The sequence below is a fragment of the Henckelia pumila genome, chromosome 4 (genome assembly GCF_033568475.1).
Source record: "Henckelia pumila isolate YLH828 chromosome 4, ASM3356847v2, whole genome shotgun sequence".
In the NCBI taxonomy this organism is placed as follows: domain Eukaryota; kingdom Viridiplantae; phylum Streptophyta; class Magnoliopsida; order Lamiales; family Gesneriaceae; genus Henckelia; species Henckelia pumila.
Window position 1 is genome coordinate 41,140,747 of NC_133123.1, and position 24,062 is coordinate 41,164,808.

At 36.9% G+C, this 24,062-nt stretch overlaps 1 protein-coding gene across 1 annotated transcript; it reads left to right on the forward strand.

The window, feature by feature from the left end:
• Positions 1–10,246: 10,246 nt before the first annotated feature.
• Positions 10,247–11,122, forward strand: LOC140860920 (uncharacterized). Its single transcript, XM_073263917.1, has one exon. It carries the CDS (start codon positions 10,247–10,249, stop codon positions 11,120–11,122), a length of 876 nt encoding a protein of 291 aa, XP_073120018.1.
• Positions 11,123–24,062: the final 12,940 nt, after the last annotated feature.

A 24,062-nucleotide genomic window follows, 5' to 3' on the forward strand; every position in this document is an offset into this window, starting at 1 on the left:
CCCAATAACTAATTAATTCATAAAAATTCTTGGACTGGCCCAAAAAAATCACTGACTGGCCCAAAAATTCCTATGGACTCCCAAGCCCATAAAAATCATTGGGCTAACTTAAATAAATTATTTAAGGGCCAAATAAAATTATTTGGAGGCTCAAATAATTTTCTAACTAATTTTTAAAACCCAAAAATCAATTAAAACATTAATTACTTAAAAATTAAAATATCCGAGCCCGGCCCACCTAACCCGGACCCAGACCCCCTGAACCGACCCATGACCTACCAGACCCAACCTAGGCCCCAACTCGACCCGGGAACCACCCCCTAACCCAAAACCCGAACCCCCATCTCCTAGCCCCTCCTCGGCCGCGAGCAGCAGCCCTTCCAGGGCTGCTGCCGCCCTGCTCCGGCCCTGGCCGGCCGGAGCGCCACCAGCCGAAGCCCTCTTCCAATAAACCCTAGGACTGCACACCCCCATGTTCGACCCATGCATCAGATCAGCCTAGACAAATTCCAGCCCAAACCACCTAACCCAGCTCGACCCCAAGGCATCCTAGAACACCCCTTGACCGAGCCCTAGTCCTGGACCAAGCCATGCTAGCCAAAACGTGAACTATGAACATGAATACACCAAAACATGACTCAATATCATCCAAAGTTGCACAAACTCGAAAAACATCTGATAAAATCTACAAGAAAACATCATGCATGTTTAGTAGCTCATATGGTGGCCAAAAAGGAAGATTTAAACATGCCTTTAAATTATTGACGAAGAATATCGCGTCTACGGGTCTCCGGGACGACGAACGGACCAAAATTCTTCAAGGAATGAAGCTTGAATGATCGGCTATGGGGTTTTCTGCCAAGAAGGATGATGGAGGCGTGAAGGAGGGTGGAAGAAAAGGGAGTTGTCGGCTGAAGGAGATAGTGGTAGGATAGGTTTAGGTTTTAAATAAATTAAATAGAATTAAAATAGGATATTAATTAATATAATATAGTTAGGTAGATAATATGACATAAAATATAAAATTTTTAAACTATTAAAATTAATAATAAATCTGATATTAAACCAAAATCCTGAAATAATAATTTTGGGAATTTTTAAATATTAATAAAAGTCAATAAAATGACTTATTTTGGCTAAAAATTAATTATTAAATAAATATATAACTAAATACTAAAATTTTCTTGACAAAATATCTTAAAATATTATTTTAAGGCTCCTAAAACTCATAAAATATTTTTGGCTAAATATTTTGGCATCTCGTCCGTCCACGGTCCCGTCTACGCGATCGACTCAAAAATATTCTCAAAAATCTAAAAATACAATAACTGAGGGTTAAATGATCTCATAAATTTAAATCATGCATATAATCCACATAATAACACATAAATGTCATTTAACCCAAATATAAATTTTAAATAATTATTTTTCTTAATTATGCATGCAAATTTACGTATTAAAAATTTTCGGGTGTTACAATTCCCCCCCCCCCCCCCCCCCCCCCCCCCCCCCCCCTTAAATTGAATTTCGTCCTCAAAATTAAAGTGCTTACTCGAATAACTCCGGGTAGCGAGTCCTCATGTCTGCCTCGGTCTCCTAAGTGGCTTCCTCCTCGGAATGATTCTGCCACTGGACTTTGACCATCGGTATGACCCGCGTCCTCAATCTCCGCTCATCTCTGGCTAAGATACGAACAGGCCTCTCCTCAAATGCTAGATCTGGTGCTAACTGCAAAGGCTCGTAATCCAACACATGCGTCGGATTAGAGATGTATCTCCGAAGCATGGATACATGGAAAATGTTGTGCACTGCTGCAAGCCCTGGCGGTAGTGCTAAACGGTATGCCAAAGTGCCAACTCTCTCCAAGATCTCAAATGGCCCAATATATCTCGGATTCAACTTGCCTCTGCGACCAAATCTCATCACCCCTTTCATAGGTGATACTTTCAAAAACACATGATCACCTACTACAAACCCAAGATCTCGTCGTCGAGTATCAGCATAACTCTTCTGACGACTCTGAGCTGTCCTCATACGATCCCGTATCTGTGTCACAATATCGGCAGTCTGCTGTACAATCTCGGGACCAAGTAAAATCCTCTCGCCAACCTCATTCCAATGCACTGGCGATCTACATCTCCTTCCGTAGAGAGCTGCATAAGGAGCCATACCTATAGACGACTGAAAACTGTTGTTATAGGTAAACTCCACTTATGGCAGTCTAGTCTCCCAAGAGCCCTGAAAATCAATGACACAAGCTCTCAGTAGATCCTCAAGAATCTGGATCACCCTCTCCGACTGACCATCTGTCTGGGGATAGAATGTTGTACTGAATAATAGCTGAGTCCCCAAAGTTGTGTGCAAACTCTTCCAGAATGCAGAGGTAAATCTCGGATCTCTGTCCGATACTATCGACACTGGTATGCCATGCAGTCTAACAATCTCCTTGATGTAAAGCTCTACATACTGCGTCACTGAATAACTAGTCCTCACCGGCAAGAAATGAGCTGACTTGGTGAGTCTATCTACGATCATCCAAATAGCTGTACATCCTCTAGTACTCCTCGAAAGGCCAACTACAAAGTCCATCGTGATGTTCTCCCACTTCCACTCCGGAATGGGTAGAGGCTTAAGTAACCCTGCAGGTCGCTGTTGCTCTGCCTTGACCTGCTGACAAGTCAAGCACTCTGATACAAATCGGCCAATATCTCTCTTCATGCCGGGCCACCAATACAATGACTGCAAATCTCTATACATCTTCGTACTTCCGGGGTGAATGGAGTACGGAGATGTATGAGCCTCTGTCAAGATCTCAATCCTCAACTGATCAACGTTCGGTACCCACATACAACCACGGTACTGAACGATACCATCAACAACTGTATAAAGAAGCCCGCCCTTGGCTTCATCTCTCTGCCTCAATCGCTGCAACTCCTCATCTGCAGGCTGTCCAACTTTGATACGATTCCGAAGATTCGGTTGTACCACTAACACTGCCAAACTCGGTGCCTGACCGCTCGAGTACAACTCCAGCTCGAATCTCTGAATCTCCTCCTGAAGTGGCAACTGAACTGTCACACAAGATACCACTGAAGTCTTCCGACTCAACGCATCAGCCACTACATTAGCCTTACCCGGATGGTAGCTAATGTCACATTCATAATCCTTAACTAATTCCAACCATCGGCACTGTCTCATGTTCAACTTCTTCTATGTGAAGAAGTACTTGAGACTCTTGTGGTCTGTGAAAATCTTGCACTTCTCACCATACAGATAGTGCCTCCAGATTTTCAAGGCAAAAACCACTGCTGCTAGCTCCAAGTCATGCGTCGGATAGTTCTGCTCATGAATCTTCAACTGTCTCGACGCATAGGCAATGACCCGGTCACTCTGCATCAATACGGCGCCCAACCCAAGCTTAGACGCGTCCGTGTAAACCACTAACTCCTCGTGTGGAACAGGCACTGCCAACACTGGCGCAGATGTGAGTGCTTCCTTAAGCCGATCGAAGCTCCTCTGACAGTCTGAACTTCATATAAACTTCGCATTTTTCTTGGTCAAGGAAGTCAAGGGTACTGCAATAGAAGAAAAACCCTTGATGAACTTCCGGTAGTAGCCTGCTAAACCCAAGAAACTGCGAATCTCTGAAGCATTCTTCGGAATTCCCCAATCCTGCACTGCCTGCACTTTCGTCTGATCCACCGCTATCCCATCTTTCGAAACTATATGGCCAAGAAATGCCACCTGCTCTAGCCAAAACTCGCACTTACTGAATTTCGCATACAGTCGATGCTCCCTCAAAGTCTTCAATGCTGTCTGCAAGTGCTGCCTATGCTCCTCAATGCTCCTCTAGTAGATCAAGATATCATCAATAAAGACTATGATAAACTGATCTAAGTACGGCTGAAATACGCGGTTCATGAGATCCATGAAGACCGCTGGAGCATTGGTCAATCCAAACGGAATTACTAAGAACTTGTAATGCCCATAGCGCGTCCGGAAAGCAGTCTTGGTCACATCTGCATCTCTGACCCTCAACTGATGATAGCCAGATCGCAGATCGATCTTGGAGAAAACCGAAGCTCCCTGCAACTGATCGAACAAATCCTCAATCCTCGGCAGTGGATACTTGTTCTTCATAGTGACCCTGTTGAGCTCTCGGTAATCGATACAAAGTCTCATGCTACCATCCTTTTTCTTCACAAACAACACTGGAGCTCCCCAAGGAGAAAAGCTAGGACGAATAAAGCCCTTCTCCAACAACTCTTGAATCTGCTCCTTCAACTCTTTCATCTCTGTAGGAGCAAGTCGATACGGTGCCTTAGATATAGGCACAGTACCTGGTATCAGATCAATACTGAACTCCACCTCTCTATCTGGTGGGACTCCTGAAACGTCCTCCGAAAAGACATCTGAAAAGTCACAAACCACCTCTATGTCTGACAATGATCTGCTAGGTGGTTCTGATGAAGTGACTACACTGGCGAGAAACCCCTGGCAACCACGTCTCAATAACTTCCTCGCACGTGTATAAGAGATAACAGGCGAGATCTCACTGCTCGGAGATGCATAGAAAACAAACTGGTCGCCTACCACTGGTTTCACTGCCACTGTCCTCTGCCAAAAATCAATCACTGCTCCGTTGACTGACAACCAATCCATACCCAAAATCAGATCGAATCCAGTCAACGGTAAAACCACAAAATCTGCTCTGATAGTATGTCCCTGTAACTCCATCTCCAAATCTCTGCAGACGCTAGTGGTAGTAAGAATCTAACCAGACGGCATAGTGACATCGTAACCTGTAACAGCAACCTCAGGCTTGATGCCTACCCGCCTGATATACTCTAGGGAGATGAATGAATGCGTGGCTCCTGAATCTAGCAACGCAAACGTGGAATTTCCTCCCACTAGAATTCTCCCTGCACGCAGAAAATCCCAACAATCGCATACTAAACTTACTTTTCTCTCAATACCAGTTACAAAATTATTTCTCTTAATTAAACATGAATAAAATGAACATCCTACTCTAACCAAACAAACAGATAATTCATGCAATTTAAAATCATGAAGTAAATTCCCAAAAATTTCTTGAAAGAAGAAGTTTAGGAAATACCGGTGATTAAGGAGGTATCTGGGTCTGCCTCCTCAGCCTGCATGACGAACACCCGCCCAGTGGTGTTCTTCCTCTTCGGGCAGTTATATGAAACATGCCCTGGCTCCTTGCAAACATAGCATACATTGGACCCCACTAGACACTTCCCGGTGTGCGGCTTCTGACACTGTGGGCAGATCGGAACTCCTCCAGTATTAGGGGCCCCGCCCCTCTGCTGCTGCTGTAGCTGACGCCCCTGAGGCCTCTGCTGCTGTCCCTGCTGATTCGGGCCCTTAGACGGCCCAGTATACGGCTTCTTCGCAGGAGGCTGCGAATTCGCCCTCTGATACCCTGGCTGAAACTGCCTCTTACTCTGCTGCTCTCGCTGCATCTCTCGCCTCCCTTCCTCAGAACGTAATGCTCTGCTAACTGCCGCCTCATAAGTAGTGACATCCAACATGCGAACGTCATGTTTGATGTCAGCCCGCAAACCATCCACAAATTGCCTCAACTTATCCGGCGCACTGTCAGCAATAAGAGGCACGAAACGACACCCTCTCTCGAATTGGGTGATGTAATCCACCACAGACTTGTCTCCCTGGCGGAGACTCATAAACTCCCGGATCATGCGACTGCGCACATCCTCAGTGAAATACTTGGCATAGAACATGCGTCTGAACTCTATCCAAGTCAATGTAGGTAGATTCACACCTTGAACCGCACCTTCCCACCAAGAGGCTGCATCACCTCTCATCATATACACTGCACACTTCACCCTGTCAGCATCAGTGATCCCCATGTAGTCAAATATGGACTCCAGTGATCGAATCCACCCCTCAACAATGAGTGGATCAGTGGTGCCGACAAACTCCTTAGGTCCCTTCTTCTGGAATCGCTCGGCAACATCCTCATCATGGGTGAGCCTAGGACATGCCGCCTGCTGCTCCAACAGAGCAGTAATCCCAGCCATCATATTCGCATTGGCCTGCTCCAATGCTGCAAGCGGATTCTGCGGAGGTGGAGGTGGAGGTGGAGGTGGAGGTCCCCCTCGCCTATTCATCTGTCTCGGAGGCATTCTGCACCACCACATATTTCTTTACGTAAATCGCAATGCATAACTTAAGGGTTCTAAAACTTTTCTAACATGAAAATCTTAAATCATTACATATGCTCCTTATAATTCATAAGAAAACATTTAAAACTTACAGACCGGTAGTAGGATTTCTGAGCTTCACGTGGCAGTATGACACCCTCCAAGGACCGCGCTCTGATACCAAATGAAACACCTACTACTAATAAATACGGAATTTTTTTTTTAAAATAATCTATAAATAATAATATACATATACGCTCATACATATATGTATAAACATAAAAGAAATAATTTTACTACATAAAAATAACTTAATTAATTGCTGAAAATATCCTTATGCAAGAAATAAAAATACTAAGTTTGATAATTCAACATTCCCATAATTAAAATAATAAAAAGAAGAACTTGTTTAAAAACTCAGCATAATAAAATAAATATTTCTTAAACATCAACTAGAATCTGCGACGGTCACGGGGTCCACTACTCCGTGAGCTCATACGTCCTCACCACCGGTAGGAGCTACATAAAAGTCATCTGTCTCACCTGCACCATATAAGCGTAGTGAGCCTAGGGGCTCAACATGTCTAATCCTTTGTAACAAGGTTAAAAATAATGCATCACATAATTACTACTACATATACATGTACATGAGCATGCATGGAAATATTTTCATCAAATAATAAAACTGCTGAATCATAAACTGAATCATAACCATAATCATAAACATATTATTTCTTTATCATATATAACATAATTGAGCAATGCTTTTGAAACTTGAATATGGTCCTATCCATAAGTGTGACGCTCATGTGTCGACTGATCAGTCTCATAAACCAACGTACGATGGCGGTGATTAATCACCTCCTATGATAGTAAACTACCGAATCATATGGTGGATAACCACCCCTATGGTAGTAAAACTACCGAATCATATGGTGGAAAACCACCCCTATGTCACACATACTTCAATTTCCACCAAAATATTTTATTGCTCATCATTTACATAATTATATACATAAGAAATTTCATGAATGCATGCACTGAAAATATGTCCGTAATATATATTTAATTAATTTTTTTCATAATATAATATACTTATACTTAAAATAGAATTCATGCATAAAAATAATTAAATATATATTCCGGACTTATTTATTTTTCATGGGTTGGTCCAGACTGCTGGTCTCTCTACTAAACCCCTTAACTGACTTAATGCCCATAATTAAAATAAATAATTTTAAAAATTATAATTTTTACTAAAATAAAGTACTTAAATGTTATTGGGCTTAAATAAAAATATTTGGGCCCAATAACTAATTAATTCATAAAAATTCCTGGACTGGCCCAAAAAAATCACTGACTGGCCCAAAAATTCCTATGGGCTCCCAAGCCCATAAAAATCATTGGGCTAACTTAAATAAATTATTTAAGACCCAAATAAAATTATTTGGAGGCTCAAATAATTTTTTAACTAATTTTTAAAACCCAAAAATCAATTAAAACATTAATTACTTAAAAATTAAAATATCCGAGCCCGGCCCACCTAATCCGGACCCAGACCCCCTGACCCGACCCATGACCTACCAGACCCAACCCAGGCCCCAACCCGACCCGAGAACCACCCCCTAACCCAAAACCCGAACCCTCATCTACTAGCCCTTCCTCGGCCGCGAGCAGCAGCCCTTCCAGGGCTGCTGCCGCCCTGCTCCGGCCCTGGCCGGCCGGAGCGCCACCGGTAGGACCTTCCCAGGGTCCTGCCGGTTCGAATCATACCATGGCTCGGCTGGTCTATGGCCTAGCCTGACCAGCCGAAGCCCTCTTCCAATAAACCCTAGGACTGCACACCCCCATGTTCGACCCATGCATCAGATCAGCCTAGACAAATTCCAGCCCAAACCACCTGACCCAGCTCGACCCCAAGGCATCCTAGAACACCCCTTGACCGAGCCCTAGTCCTGGACCAAGCCATGCTAGCCAAAACGTGAACTATGAACATGAATGCACCAAAACATGACTCAATATCATCCAAAGTTGCACAAACTCGAAAAACATCTGATAAAATCTACAAGAAAACATCATGCATGTTTATTAGCTCATATGGTGGCCAAAAAGGAAGATTTAAACATGCCTTTAAATTATTGACGAAGAATATCGCGTCTACGGGTCTCCGGGACGACGAACGGACCAAAATTCTTCAAGGAATGAAGCTTGAATGATCGGCTATGGGGTTTTCTGCCAAGAAGGATGATGGAGGCGTGAAGGAGGGTGGAAGAAAAGGGAGTTGTCGGCTGAAGGAGATAGTGGTAGGGTAGGTTTAGGTTTTAAATAAATTAAATAGAATTAAAATAAGATATTAATTAATATAATATAGTTAGGTAGATAATATGACATAAAATATAAAATTTTTAAACTATTAAAATTAATAATAAATCTGATATTAAACCAAAATCCCGAAATAATAATTTTGAGAATTTTTAAATATTAATAAAAGTCAATAAAATGACTTATTTTGGCTAAAAATCAATTATTAAATAAATATATAACTAAATACTAAAATTTTCTTGACAAAATATCTTAAAATATTATTTTAAGGCTCCTAAAACTCATAAAATATTTTTGGCTAAATATTTTGGCATCTCGTCCGTCCACGGTCCCGTCTACGCGATCGACTCAAAAATATTCTCAAAAATCTAAAAATACAATAACTGCGGGTTAAATGATCTCATAAATTTAAATCATGCATATAATCCACATAATAACACATAAATGTCATTTAACCCAAATATAAATTTTAAATAATTATTTTTTTTAATTATGCATGCAAATTTACGTATTAAAAATTTTCGGGTGTTACAACTAGGGAGTTGAAATAAAGAAAATTGTGGTTATGGAGTTAAGATAAAGTTTAAAAGGTTGGTAGGGATTTTTAAATCATTTACCCTTAATTAATTGCATGTTTTGGAGCATTATTAATTAATATATACTCGGAAATCTTAATTATACAATCATCCAAGTGACTCATTCGATGATTTACTAGCAGAGGTATGTAGACTGTAGTTGTTTCTTTCCAACCCTTTTCTATGCAAACAAATGAAACAAACACAAGATTTTCTGGTATTTTATAGATGTAAATGACTTTATGTTAAAAAGTATAGTAGTTGGTCGATAAATCAAAATAGGCAATATGGTCGAGTTTCAAAAATATTTCTTGAACATATATAATACGTACAGTACTCGAGCAAGTATGAGAATATGTTTTGACTAACGTAACGTTTAGGTACCGCTTGGTAGGTATGATGGGATAAATAATACATAGATAAGTAATATAATGTAATAAAAAATAAATAAAAAATGATAGTGAATATAATATTTGATTTGATTGATGGATTATAATTTATTGATTTGATTGATAAAATTTTATATTAAAAAATGACAAATTACCATTTTACCCTTTTAACAATAAATAAAATATGAATAATATTATTTGTAAAGGGTAATATGGTAATTTAAATTAAACGATTTGATTGATATAAGATAAATAATTGATGATTTGATTGATGTAAAATAAATAATTAATAGATGGATAAATAATATGATGAGAAGAACCTGAGATTTGATAGAATAAGTTATACACATATTAATAATAGGGATATGGTTATACGGCATCATTCTGAAAAAAAAAATTTAATAATGTGCTATTGATCTGTGCTATTGATTTTTTCAAAATGATTAATTAATATACACACTTTCGAGTTAGGATTGCAGAAATTACAGTGTATACATGCAATTAATAATTAAAGGTATACCACCACCAATGATCAGTTGCATCAATCATCTCTAGATGGAAGAAAAACATGGAACAGGAAACTTCGTGAAATGGACTCATTCTCTGAGCAAAGCACCGAAGACAGGATTGATAAGAATACTGGTAAAGAGGAGACTGAGGGATTTGATCAAATATCATTACATCCGTCAAAGAAACGATTGAGAGGGGAGCTACAATCTTCAATGGATATTAACATACCGGCGGTGGTTGCTAAGCAACCCCGCCGACAGATATGAGTTGCATCATTTGGAATGCTCGGGGGCTTGGGAACCAACGAGCATTCCGTGAACTGAAGCGGCTTTGTGCCGAAAAGAGCCCAACCTTACTTTTTATCTCTGAGACAAAAGTAAGTACTTCTAGATACAAGTGGTGGAGGGAGGTTCTTGGTTTCACTGGAATGTTTGGGGTTGATTGTAATGGTAGGAGTGGGGGTCTGCTTATCTTTTGGAAAGAGCCTTTTGATATAACTATCCACTCTTATACTTCTGGTCACATTGATAGCACCATCAAGCACGATAATAAATTATGGAGATTCACGGGATTCTATGGTCATCCAGATTATCGGCTTCGGAATCAATCATGGACGCTTCTAAGACGTTTAAAGGATCAGCAAGGATTTCAAGGCATTCCTTGGCTTGTCGGTGGAGACTTTAATGAGATTTGCTATGATAGTGAGAAGTTGGGAGGGAATACTAAACCTTATGCCCAGACTCAAGCCTTCCGTGACATTCTAGATTTTTGTTCATTGCAGGATTTACACCACCATGGAGAGTTTTTTACATGGGTGAATCGCCGACAGCTGGAGGAGACTATTTTTGAATGCCTTGATAGATATGTGGGAACTTTTGCATGGCGAATGATGTATCCAGCAGCTCGTGCACACTCTCTAGAGTTCTATTACTCGGACCATCGTCCAATTATTATTGAGCTTGGCTCTACCCTGCATCTTCCAACTTTTAAAAGGAGGTTGTTTCGTTTTGAGACTCACTGGATTACCGAACCTGATTGTTTTGAGATTGTGGAAAAGGGATGGCAGAAAGAGAATGAGGCTCTATCTCTGCAGAGTCGAATTAGTGCATGCCAAGAATCTCTTTATCTGGGCGGGTGATCGATTCAGAAGCATACCAAAGCTAATCAAGGAAAAAAGGAGATTATTGAACAGCCTCAAATCTTATTCTAAATGGACTGCCTCATCTCAACAGATTTTGATGCTTGAGAGAGAGATAGAGATGCTAAGTACAAAAGAGGAAATTTATTGGAAACAAAGGAGCAGAGTAAATTGGTTAGCACTTGGCGACAGAAACACTAAATATTTTCATGGCCATGCATCAGTCCGGAGATCAAAAAACTTTATCAGTGGATTGGTTTCCTCGCATGGCGACTGGTGCACTGTCAGGATTGGCATGTCCGAAATTATGATGGATTATTTCTCAAACCTTTTTCAATCTCAACACCCATCAGACCGTGATATGGACTATATCTTGAATTGTATAGAGCCGAAGGTGGATGCAGTTTCCAACTCCATACTTTGCGCTCCATTCTCTGCTGATGAAGTGCGAAAAGCATTATTTGATATGCATCCTGATAAAGCATCGGGCCCTGATGGTATGTCTGCTTTCTTTTTTCAAAAGTTTTGGGATATTGTTGGTTTTGATGTTTCCCAGATGATTCTGGGAGTGCTTAATGAGGGCAAACCCCTGGATGAATGGAATGATACCATTGTTACTTTGATTCCAAAAATAAAAACACCCATGACTTTGAAAGATTTTCGCCCCATCAGTCTTTGCAATGTTGGTTACAAAATTATCGCTAGAACTTTGACAAACAGACTTAGGCCTCTTATGAAGAAATCAGTGAATGAGTTCCAAAGTGCTTTTATTCCAGAACGGCTCATTTCAGACAATATCATTCTTGGTTTTGAAACTTTACACTGGATCCGTAGTAAAAAACAAGGCAAGCGGAAATTTGCAGCTTTAAAACTTGACATGAGCAAGGCTTATGACAGGGTAGAATGGGATTTGTTGGAAAATGTCATGATACGATTGGGATTCGCGCATGATTGGGTCCGAAAGGTGATGTGTTGTGTTCGTTCAGTCAGGTACACATTTTCTATTAATGGTGAACTTTGTGGACATCTGGTCCCGGAGAGAGGAATCAGGCAAGGTGACCCGTTATCCCCGTATCCTTTTGCTTTGTATGCCCATGGCCTTTCTTCGTTATTTATTGATCATGAAGCTCGTCAACTCTTCTCTGGTGTTAGAATCGCTTCCTCTGCTCCCTCGATATCTCACCTCTTTTTTGCAGATGATAGCCTCATATTTTTTGAGGCAACAAAAGAAGGATGTAATGGAATCAAATCTTGTTTAAATATTTATGAAAGAGCTTCTGGACAACTCATCAATTTTGATAAATATTCATTATCCTTCAGCCCCAATACTTATGTTGGGATGATTGAATTGATTAAAACATCCTTATGCATCCCAATGACCCAGGGACATGAAGTATACTTGGGCCTTTCGACTTTCTTTGTTGGAAGCAAGAGGTTACAGTTTCGGTACCTGGTGGAGAGAATCGTGAAGAGAATTCAGGGATGGGGAAACAAAGTTTTCTCCTTGGGTGGGAAAGAAACTCTTATAAAATCTGTATTATAGGCTATCCCAACCTATGCCATGTCTTGTTTTCGGATCCCCGTTTCTATATGTGAGGATATAGAAAAGGAATGTCCGAATTTTTGGTGGGGAATGGAAGATGGTAAAAGGAAAAAACATTGGATATCTTGGAAAAAACTTTGCAAACCAAAGTTCTTGGGTGGTTTGGGTTTCAATCATCTTCAATATTTTAATAAGGCGCTCTTAGCAAAACAGGTGTGGCGTATCATTACTAGACCAGAATCCCTTGTGGCCAAAGTTCTTAAAGAGAGATACTTCAAACACCAAGATGTTATGGTAGCTAATTGTGGCAGTAATTCTTCCTTCATTTGGAGATCTTTGGTCTGGAGTAGATCTTTGCTTGAGAAAGGATTGTGGTGGAGAGTTGGAAATGGTGAACAAATCAAGATGTTCCATGATCGATGGATTCTAGGATTGCGAGCTATACCATTGCGAGCAGAAGGACATGGATGTTTCGATACAGTTAGTTCGTTAATGGACAATGGAAGATGGAATTCTAATCTTTTCCACTCATTATTTGATCCACACATTGAGGAAAAAATTCTAGGTATTCAACTTTCTTCGGTGCAGCAGGAGGATTCTAGATATTGGCATTTTGATCCTAAAGGAAAATACTCGGTTCGGGAAGGATATCGTGTGGAAACAGGATACTATGATCCTCCATCAAACATCTCTCAACTTCATTCAATTAAATGGTGGAAGTATATGTGGAATTTGGCACTCCCTCAAAAACTTCGGATTTTTTGCTGGAGAGTATTGCATAATATCATTCCAACGGCAGAAAACTTGAGACTAAATCATGTACCTACTGTGGACAACTGCTCGTTATGTAATGGTTGGAATGAATCCACTTGTCACGCTCTTTTCTGGTATCCTGCTGTTAAAGTTTGCTGGAAAACATCCAAATTCTAGACTTTGCTTAAACAAGTTCGACATCTTGGTACTGTGGACGTCATACTATGGATGAAGCAGGAATTGGATAGGAGTGATTTTGAATTATTTGTAATGAGGGCATGGGCAGTTTGGAATCAAAGAATGAAAATGGTGCATGGAAGCTCTTCGGGTATGGATGTCGACTCAGTAGATGGGAGTGCTATCGTACTTCGAGAATTTCAGACTGCCCGTCAATCCCTACTACCTCAATCAGCCACCATTACAAATAATGTTCACATTAAATGGATGCCTCCTCCGAGGGGGAAACTGAGGATGGATGTGAACGCCGCTTTTAATGTAGACTTAAATCTTTATGCAATAGGAGGTGTTGTTCGCGACCATGAGGGTAGCCTAGTGATTGCATTTGGAAAGAAAGTCCCTCAAGTTCCTTCGGTTGTTCATGCAGAGCTGATGGCCATAAGTGCGGGTTTGAACATTGTTGTTGATAAGGGAATCAATATTCACCAAGTTTCAACCGACTCTCTCTTGGCAGTGCAAGCAGTCACTTGCCCAGAAGATGATCTTAGCTACGTTGGTTCTATTGCACAAGCTGCCCGTCGACTTCTAATCCTATGTAACAATGCTCAATTATTTCATAGTCGAAGACAAGCTAATGTGGTGGCACATTCTGTTGCTCATTTTGTTTTATCTTCCAGTTCTCCGGATTTTTGGAAAACTGAGAACTTTCCTTTTTGGTTGGTAAACCTTGTAAACTCTGATATTATTGTTGATCAATAAAATTACAAGCCTTACCTCTCAAAAAAATAATTAAAGGTATACCAAACTAAAATCCCAGTACTTGAAACAATTTTTTGTAACGTGGAGACACTTTCATGATAATATTTAGATTGCGTTTGAGATTGCTTCTAAAAAATGTTTATGTGAAAAATTTTGTGAAAAAAAGACTCATAAATATTTTTGAAAGCAATCTCAAAAATTACCTTAGTATAGCCAGTGATCATATAAAACATGATAATTTGATTAATGACGGTTTTTATAATGGTGGAAGTGATATAATATATAAACCATCGGCTAATGTGTATAATGTGGTTAATTACAGAGCCGGCCCTTGTTGTCTAAAGGCTCTGGGCAAAACTATAAATTATGCTCCAAGTTTATCTTTCGATCAATAATTTGTCTCCACGAGCACTGCTTCTTCCAAAAGAAACTTTTACATGCATCATCCATGATAGCATATATACCAACAAAAAAACAACACAAGCAACTCATTTAAAGTGTCTTTTTGATGCACTTTTAGAGGCAAAATCATCAATGATATCATCATATATATTCATTGTTTTTCAAAATAATTTTTTCAATGCATAAAATTGCTAATCCATTTAGCCTATCTTGAATCATTGTGGTCCGTAAGTAAGATTTTATTAATTAAAGAACAAAAATTTTTCCTGAAAATTCATAAAATACACAAAAATTTAATCAAACTATTAAAAAAAAATCACTCAAATTTATGTCTAAGAAATTAATTAAAGAACAAAATAGATTTGAAAAAATGATTACTCCACAAAGCACTAAATAACAACAATAAAAAATTAACAAATCTGAGCAAATAAGAAGAAAAGTTTTTTCGTGAGATTGTGAATATTTAAACCCAAGTGTCGCAACGTTTTTCTCTTCACCAGTTCACGGAGTGAATTTTTTTTTTTTTGATAGGTATAAAGTGAGAGTTTGATCGACAAGAAAGATTGTAAAGATATATATTTTAGGTAGGGGTGTCAATTCGGGTGAGTTTGGGTCGGGTTGACGGAAAAAATATTTAAACATTTCTTAACCCGAACCCGAACCAACCCAAAAATGGTCAACTCGAACCCAAACTCGTCTAATTACTCGACTAACCCGATCAACCCGAACCAACCCAATTTATTTATTTTTTGTTAATTTTTAACAAAATAATTAAATAAAAATTCAAAACACGTAATAATAATATTTAATTTAATCATATGATAACAAATCTAAGTTTATATATAATTTAAATTTGAAAGTATAGTCGTAGAAAATTTAAATTATACTTACTACAAAAAATAAAAAAAATATTTTTAAAAAAATCAAATTTGTACAAAATAAACATTAAATCACGAAAATCTATTATATCAATATATAATAAACTTTTTTCAAATATACAACATATGAAAATATAGCAAATTTTTTTAATTTAATATATAAAAATAATAATAATAATTTCGGGTCATCTTGGGTCAACTCGGGTTGACCCGAACCCAACCCGAACCATAATAATTTCGGGTTAGTTTTCGGGTCAACCCGAACCCAAAAACCCCCAACTAAAATCTGATATTTTTTGGATTGATATGTGTCGAGTTCGCGGATTGTTTTAGGTATAATGAACTTATTTTTAGAATTATTTTATTTGATATATATATATATATATATATATATATTTAGAATATTTTTGGGGCCTAATTTTTTTTTCAAAATTTTTGGGCCCTGGGCAGGAGGCCTGGTAGCCCTGCCCCAGGCCCGGCTCTGGTGAAATATTAACCCCCTACCGAGCTCATCATAGGATCCAAGGCACCAGCTTAACGAGCACTCAACTCGAGGGCAAGTGTTAAGGAGGACGGACAGTACCCTCTAAAATAAGAAGAGCATAGATGTCATTATTTGATCAGTCGATGTTGGCTGCAGCCTGGCAGACGGGTACTGCCAGCATCAATTGATCAGATCATATTTGCAGATCAAATGATCAATTGATCTGCAATTAGATCTGATCCGTTAGACTGCCCTTCGGGTAGCCATCCGAAAGACAACATGGACTGATCCGTCATTACCACTATGTTTAATTAGTTACACCTGGACTTTGAGAAATTATCAATTGAAATCAAGAAATTTTTTTAGTTGGATATTGTAACCAATTATAAGGTATTTAACATGTCATTTTTTTTAGAATATATATATCATACATACTTCGTATATACATACTACAATATAATGTACCTTGTAATTAATCTTATTATTGTTGTGAAAAGTAAAAATTTATGGTAAAAACTAAAAACTCTAAAACTCAAAATATATATCAAACCAAACACTTATAAAATCTTCTCTCTAAACTTGTGTTATTTCTTCACAAATGTTGAGGTCTATTTATAGATCCTCAATTGAGAAATGTCCAAAAATAAATATGTCATCAATTACATAATCAAAAATTAAAATATCATCACATCACCATCACAATAATTTTCAATCTAATTTTAATATATAATTTCCAATACTTCCCCTTGTGATGATGATCGTGATATTACGTGTTTGTATACTGCCTCGTTAAAAATCTTACTAGAAAAATCCAGTGGGATAAACCATAGCAAGAAAAAAAGAGTGTAGCCACGTAAACTCCCCCTCATGTTAATATGATCGATTCTTCACATACGCTGTAGATTTCGCATCCCAATATTATATATATGCTTTCTGAATATTGCCATAGGAAGCTCTTTTGTGAAGAGATCTGATGAGTTCTCACTTGATTGAATGTAACAGATATCAATATCTTTATTGTTCTCAAGCTCTTGAGTGTAGGCAAATAACTTTGGGGGGATATGTTTGGTTCTGTCACTTTTGATGTATCCTTCTTTTATTTGAGCAATACATGCAGCATTATCTTCATACAGCATAACAGGATTCTTGTTTACTGATAATCCACAAGAAATTTGGATGTGTTGTGTCATTGATTTTAGCCAAACACATTCACGACTTGCTTCATGTAGCGCAATAATCTCGGCGTGATTTGATGAAGTTGTTACTAGTGTTTGTTTCTGTGAACGCCAAGAAATTGTTGTGCCTCCACGAGTAAATACATATCCGGTTTGGGAACGTGTCTTATGTTGATCAGATAAATATCCAGCATCAGCATAACCAATGATACTTTGATTGGTGTTTTTTGAGTACAAAAGTCTCAAATCTGTCGTTCCTCGCAGATAACGGAATATATGTTTAATTTCATTCCAGTGCCTCTTTGTTGGATATGAACTGAATCTTGCTAATAATTTTACAGCAAAAGATATATCAGGTCTAGTGCAATTTGCAAGATATATAAGGGCACCAATGGCACTTAGATATGGTACTTCTGGACCAAGAATAACTTCGTCATCTTCACATGGACGAAATGGATCCTTTTCTATGTTTAATGATCTTACAACCATTGGAGTACTTAATGGATTTTATTTATCCATATTAAAACGTTTAAGGATCTTTTCTGTATAATTTGCCTGGTGAACAAAAAATCAACATTCTTTTTGTTCAATTTGCAAACCCGAGCAATACTTGATTTTCCCAAGATCCTTCATTTCGAATTCTTCTTTCAAATACATCATAACTTCTTGAATTTCTTTATTCGTTCCAATGATATTTAAATCATCAATATATATAGCAATAATTACACATCCGGATGTTGTTTTCTTGATGAAAACACAAGGGCATATTGGATCATTTACATATCCCTTTTTCATCAAGTGCTCACTTAGCCGATTATACCACATTAGGCCGGATTGCTTCAATCCATATAATGATATTTGCAATTTTACAGAATAAAATTCTCTGGGTTTTGAACTTTGTGTTTCAGACATCTTAAATCCTTCAGGGATTTTCATGTATTTATCACTATCAAGTGATCCGTATAAGTAAGCTGTAACAACATCCATAAGACACATTTTCAAATTTTCAGACACGGCCAAACTAATCAAATATCGAAACGTAATTGTATCCATAATAGGAGAATACGTTTCTTCATAATCAATTCCAGGCCTTTGAGAAAAACCTTGTGCAATAAGTCTAGCTTTATATCTTGCTATTTCATTTTTCTCATTTCGCTTTCGAATAAAAACTCATATGTATCCAACAGGTTTTACACCTTTAGGTGTGAGGACTATAGGTCCAAAAACATTACGTTTATTTAGCGAATCCAATTCAACCTGGATGACATCTTTCCATTTGGCCCAATCATGACGAGTTTTACATTCTCCAAAAGATTTTGGTTCATGATCCTCATTTTCATTTATGATGTCACATGCCACATTATAAGAAAATATCTCATCAATATCTTCTATATCTTTTCGGTTCCATATTTTTCTAGTATTAATATAATTGATAGAGATTTCACGATTCTCGTCAGTTTGTGGTTCTGACAGAATATTTTCATCATCAGGTGTTTCTTCTGGAACACCATTTTCTATTTTATGATCATTGTGTTTCTCTATGCCTTTTCTTTTCCGAGGATTTTTATCCTTGGAACCGACTGGCCTTCCACGCTTCAAGCGTTTTATGACATCATGGGTGTCTTCAATTTGTTTATTTGAAATTTTAATTCGAGTAGAGGCATTTACAGCATGTATATATTATTTTATTACCCCTTTTGTATCTGCAAATGCTTCTGGAATTTTATTTGCAATTCTTTGCAAGTGCACAATTTGTTGTACATCTTTCTCACATTGTTTGGTCCTTTGATCCAAATGTAACAATGTTGGTACATACCATGTGATTTTCTTTTCGATGTGTTTCTTTTCTCCCCCTAACATTGGAAAGATTTTTTCATTAAAATGACAATCAGCAAAGCGTGCTGTAAACACATCGTCTGTCTGAGGCTCAAGATATCGAATGATTGACGGGCTATCATAACCGATATAAATACCGATTTTTCTTTGAGGACCCATTTTTTATCGTTGAGGTAGTGCAATAGGCACATACACCATACATCCAAAAATTCTCAGATGAGAAATATTTGGTTCTTTACCAAATGCAAGTTGCAATGGGGAGAATTTATGATATGCACTTGGTCTGATGCGAATTAATGCCGCAACATGTAAAATTGCATGTTCCCATATAGAAATAGGAAGTTTTGTTCTCATAATCATTGGTCTAGCAATCAGTTGTAAACGTTTAATCAATGATTCAGCTAATTCATTCTGTGTATGAACATGAGCAACAGGATGTTCAACAGCAATTCTCATTGACATACAATATTCATTGAAAGTTTGGAAAGTAAATTCTCCAGCATTATCAAGTCTTATTTTTTTGATTGTATAATCGGGAAATTGATTCCGCAATTTTATTATTTGAGCCATTAATCTTGAAAATGCCACATTTCGAGTTGACAATAAGCATACATGTGACCATCTGTTGGAGGCATCGATCAATAACATAAAATATCGAAATGGTCCATATGGTGGATGAATTGGACCACAAATATCACCCTGAATACGTTCAAGAAATATGAGTGATTCTGTTTGTATTTTAGCTGGTGATGGTCTTATAATAAATTTTCCAAGAGAACATGTTTTACATTGAAACTTATTATTCTGAAAGATCTTCTGGTCTTTCAATGGATGACCATGTGTATTTTCAATAATCTTTCGCATCATTATTGAACCAGGATGTCCCAATCGATCATGCCAATTGGTTAATATTGGAGAATTATTAACCATCATATTTGATTCGATTGATCTTATATGTGTATAATGCAATCCAGTAGGGAGCATTGATAATTTTTCAACCACATATTTCTTTTCTGATTTATATGTGGTAAGACACATATATTTCTGATTTCCATCAGTTATCGTCTCAGTATCATATCCATGAGAATATATGTCATTAAAACTCAACAAATTTCTTTTCGATTGTGGTGAATATAAAACATCATTTATCCAAAATTTTGTACTGTGCTTTACCACAACCTTCAATCAAGTCTACAAGACCTGATATGATATTCACCATTGTTTTTGTTGGTTTTATTTCCATGAAATATATTTTATCTCGCAGAATAGTGTGCGTTGTACCACTATCCGGTATGCAAATTTCCATGATATTATTTCTTTGTTTGCTCATAGCATTTTCCATATCAAACTTCACAAAAATGCAATAAAGAAAAATTAAGTACAATACAAATGCAAAATATAGCATGCTTTATAATACAAGAATGCATAAAAAATATAAATCTAGTCCCACCAATCTTTTAATCAATGTTTTCGAAATCATTCAAAAAATCTACAGCATTGAAACTAGTTGAACCAATTAAATGGTCACTATTTTCAATAAAATTGGTCTCTTTTCCTTTTTCCTTTGTCGATTCTTTATACAGCTTACATAGGTGCTCAGAGGTTCGACAAATATGTGACCAATGTCCTGGAGTGCCACATCTATAACAAACACTCTCAGATCTTTTTGAGTGATTTTCATTTTCACTCGTATTTTTATGCTGCCTTTTTGGTGGGTGGTTCGTGACGTTCTTTTGAGATAAGTTATTAAAATAACTATCTCGATTATTTTCATATCCACGGCCACGACCACGACCGCGATAATTTTTACGTCCACGTCCACGCCCACTTCCTTGACCTCGTCCACGACCAAAATATTGGCTATGCCTTTGATTTTGGTTTTCATTTTTAATTACGACATTTGATTCTGGAAATGTCGTTGAACCAGTGGGTCGGGATTGATGATTTCTTACTAACAATTCGTTGTTCTTTTCCGACACAAGAAGACATGCGATGAGTTCAGAATATCTCGAAAATCCACGCACTCTATACTGTTGTTGTAGAGTTATATTTGATACGTGGAATGTGGAAAATGTTTTTCAAGCATTTCCATCTCAGTAACAACATGCCCACAAAATTTCAATTGCGAGACTATTCGATACATCGCATAATTGTAATCACTGACTTTTTTAAAGTCTTGGAATCTCAACGTATTTCATTCATCACGGGCGGTCGGGAGTATAACTTCCCTTATATGCTCAAATCTTTCTTTCAGCCATTTCCATAAAATCATTGCATCTTTTTCTGTGAGATACTCACATTTCAATCTTTCATCAAGATGTCTACGTAAGAAAATCATAGAATTTGCCTTTTTTTGTGAGGATGATATATTATTTTCTTTTATGGTATCACTTAAGGGTGGAATCGGGTCGGGACCTGTCCCGTAACCCCCTTACCCGATTCCCGTCCCAATAAGAATTGAGCTTTTTTTTTCTCCCGATCCCGCACCCGAAAAGTGTCGGGACCCGAATGTTCGGGATCCCGTCGGATCGGGAGAGAGTAATCCCGAATAATATTTTTTTAAAAAAAAATTCTATGAAAATATTTTTTAAAAAAATTTATGAAAAAAATCAAACAATTTTTTGTAATACATTACAAATAAATTAAAATTTCTTTATATATAACCATTAAAAAACTAAAACAATTTTTTAGTACATTATAAATAAACTAAAACAACTACTTAATTAATAAAAAACATATAATTATTCATAATAATACAAAAACAAAATAAAAATTTATAACTCAATGTTAATATTAAAAAAGATAAATATAAATAATATTATATGGTATATAATTATAAAAACATTAATATTAAAACATAAAATTTTAAAAAAATAATAATTTTTTAATTAAAAAATATTATTAAAAAAATATTATTTTTATATTCGGGTCGGGTCGGAAATCCCGTCGAGAAGAGTAGCCTATCCCGATCCCGATCCCGATCCCGAAATTAATCGGGTCGGGAAAAATCCCGACCACTCGGGTCGGGAAAATTTCGGGACGGGATCAGGTTGGGATTCGGGACGGGTCGGGATTTATATAAAATTTGACACCCCTAGTATCACTTAGACCCAATGACTCAAGATGCATCTCTACATCGAGAGTCCATGTCATTTAATTACTTTTAGTGATATCGAGCGCAACGAATTCAATCTTTGCCAAATTTGACATGGTGGTACTAGAAAAATAACAATGCGTTTTATTAGTTAATTTCTATTAGTACGACAATAAAAAATAATGAAATAATGAAGATTACAAGTGCGTGTACAAATAGAAAAAAAGTATGTGGTGAAAAATTGTTGGTGAGTACAAGACTCGTGAGCATGATGATCATAGTCGTTATGAAAAATAGCCTTATAAATGTCATCATCTTCATCTTCGAAAAATCGAGGAAAAATTATTTTGAGAGAAAGAGTGAATTTGGTGTGATTGAAAATGAGTTTGAGTGAACATATTTATAGGGCAAAAACTAGCAGTTTGTTACCGTTGGAGGTAAGAAAAAATCGAGTATGTGTTGAATAAAAATTTGTGATAATCATGTGATGCATATAATGTTAATCATAATTAAATATACGCAATAAAATATATATCATATCACGTTATTATAAGGTCAGTGTCATAGACAGCCTCTTATATAATAACATGAAATTATACAAATATAATTAGACAATAAAATTATATAAGCAGTAATGTATAATCATATCACATTATTATAAGATCGGTGTCATAGACAGCCTCTTATATAATAACATGAAATTATACAAATATAATTACAAAATAAATTTATATATATAAGCAGTAATGTATAATCATATCACGTTATTATTTAAAAATCTTAGAGGCTTTTATACTTGTCGTATCCCTTACTGGGAGGTGAGATGTCGTCTTAACATCCTCCCAGGATTTATAACAAGTTTTTTTAAAAACTTATTTTTTTATCATGTCTGATAATAACATGATATTATATATTAAATATATACACAACAAATAAATAAACAATAAAATAAATATACTTACTTGTTAAATATTTTTGTCTTTTTTTTGTGTTTTGGAGCGTCGAAAATTATAGAGAACATTCGAGCGATCGTGCTGATAACGTGTTGTGAAAAGTAAAAATTTATGGTAAAAACTAAAAACTCTAAAACTCAAAATATATATCAAACCAAACACTTATAAAATCTTCTCTCTAAACTTGTGTTATTTCTTCACAAATGTTGAGGTCTATTTATAGATCCTCAATTGAGAAATGTCCAAAAATAAATATATCATTCATTACATAATCAAAAATTAAAATATCATCACATCACCGTCACAATAATTTTCAATCTAATTTTAATATATAATTTCCAATAATTATATATATATATATATATATATATATATATATATATATATATATATATATATAGATTCACATGGATCTGATGCCATTATTATTCAAATTTAGAGGTGCCATTGAGTGTCGTGCATGTTACTGCATGCCTACAAAGGACAAGAAGATGTAAGTAAGTGGCCGACTGCGAAAGCAACTTGATCAAGACTACTGTGCATTTTGAAAACACAACCACTGCACTCACACTCTTTCTTTGTACCATTTTTATTTTTATAATCAATGCACGGGGCCCACAACCCTAGTGAAGAAAAGGACCAATTTTCATTTCAGTCAACGACAACCTTTTCAACATGTCTACCCTAAAAGTTGACTTTTACCTACTTCACTTCACATTTCTCCACTCTTCTTCGTTCTTTCCCCCAAAAAAATTAAACTCTTGTCCTTCTTGAATTCTCAGGTTTATACACACACGCATATATATATATACATATATATATGGAATTCAATAGTTAAAAGTCTAAGTTTTACGTATCATCCAATGATTTACTTTTAATTTTTTAT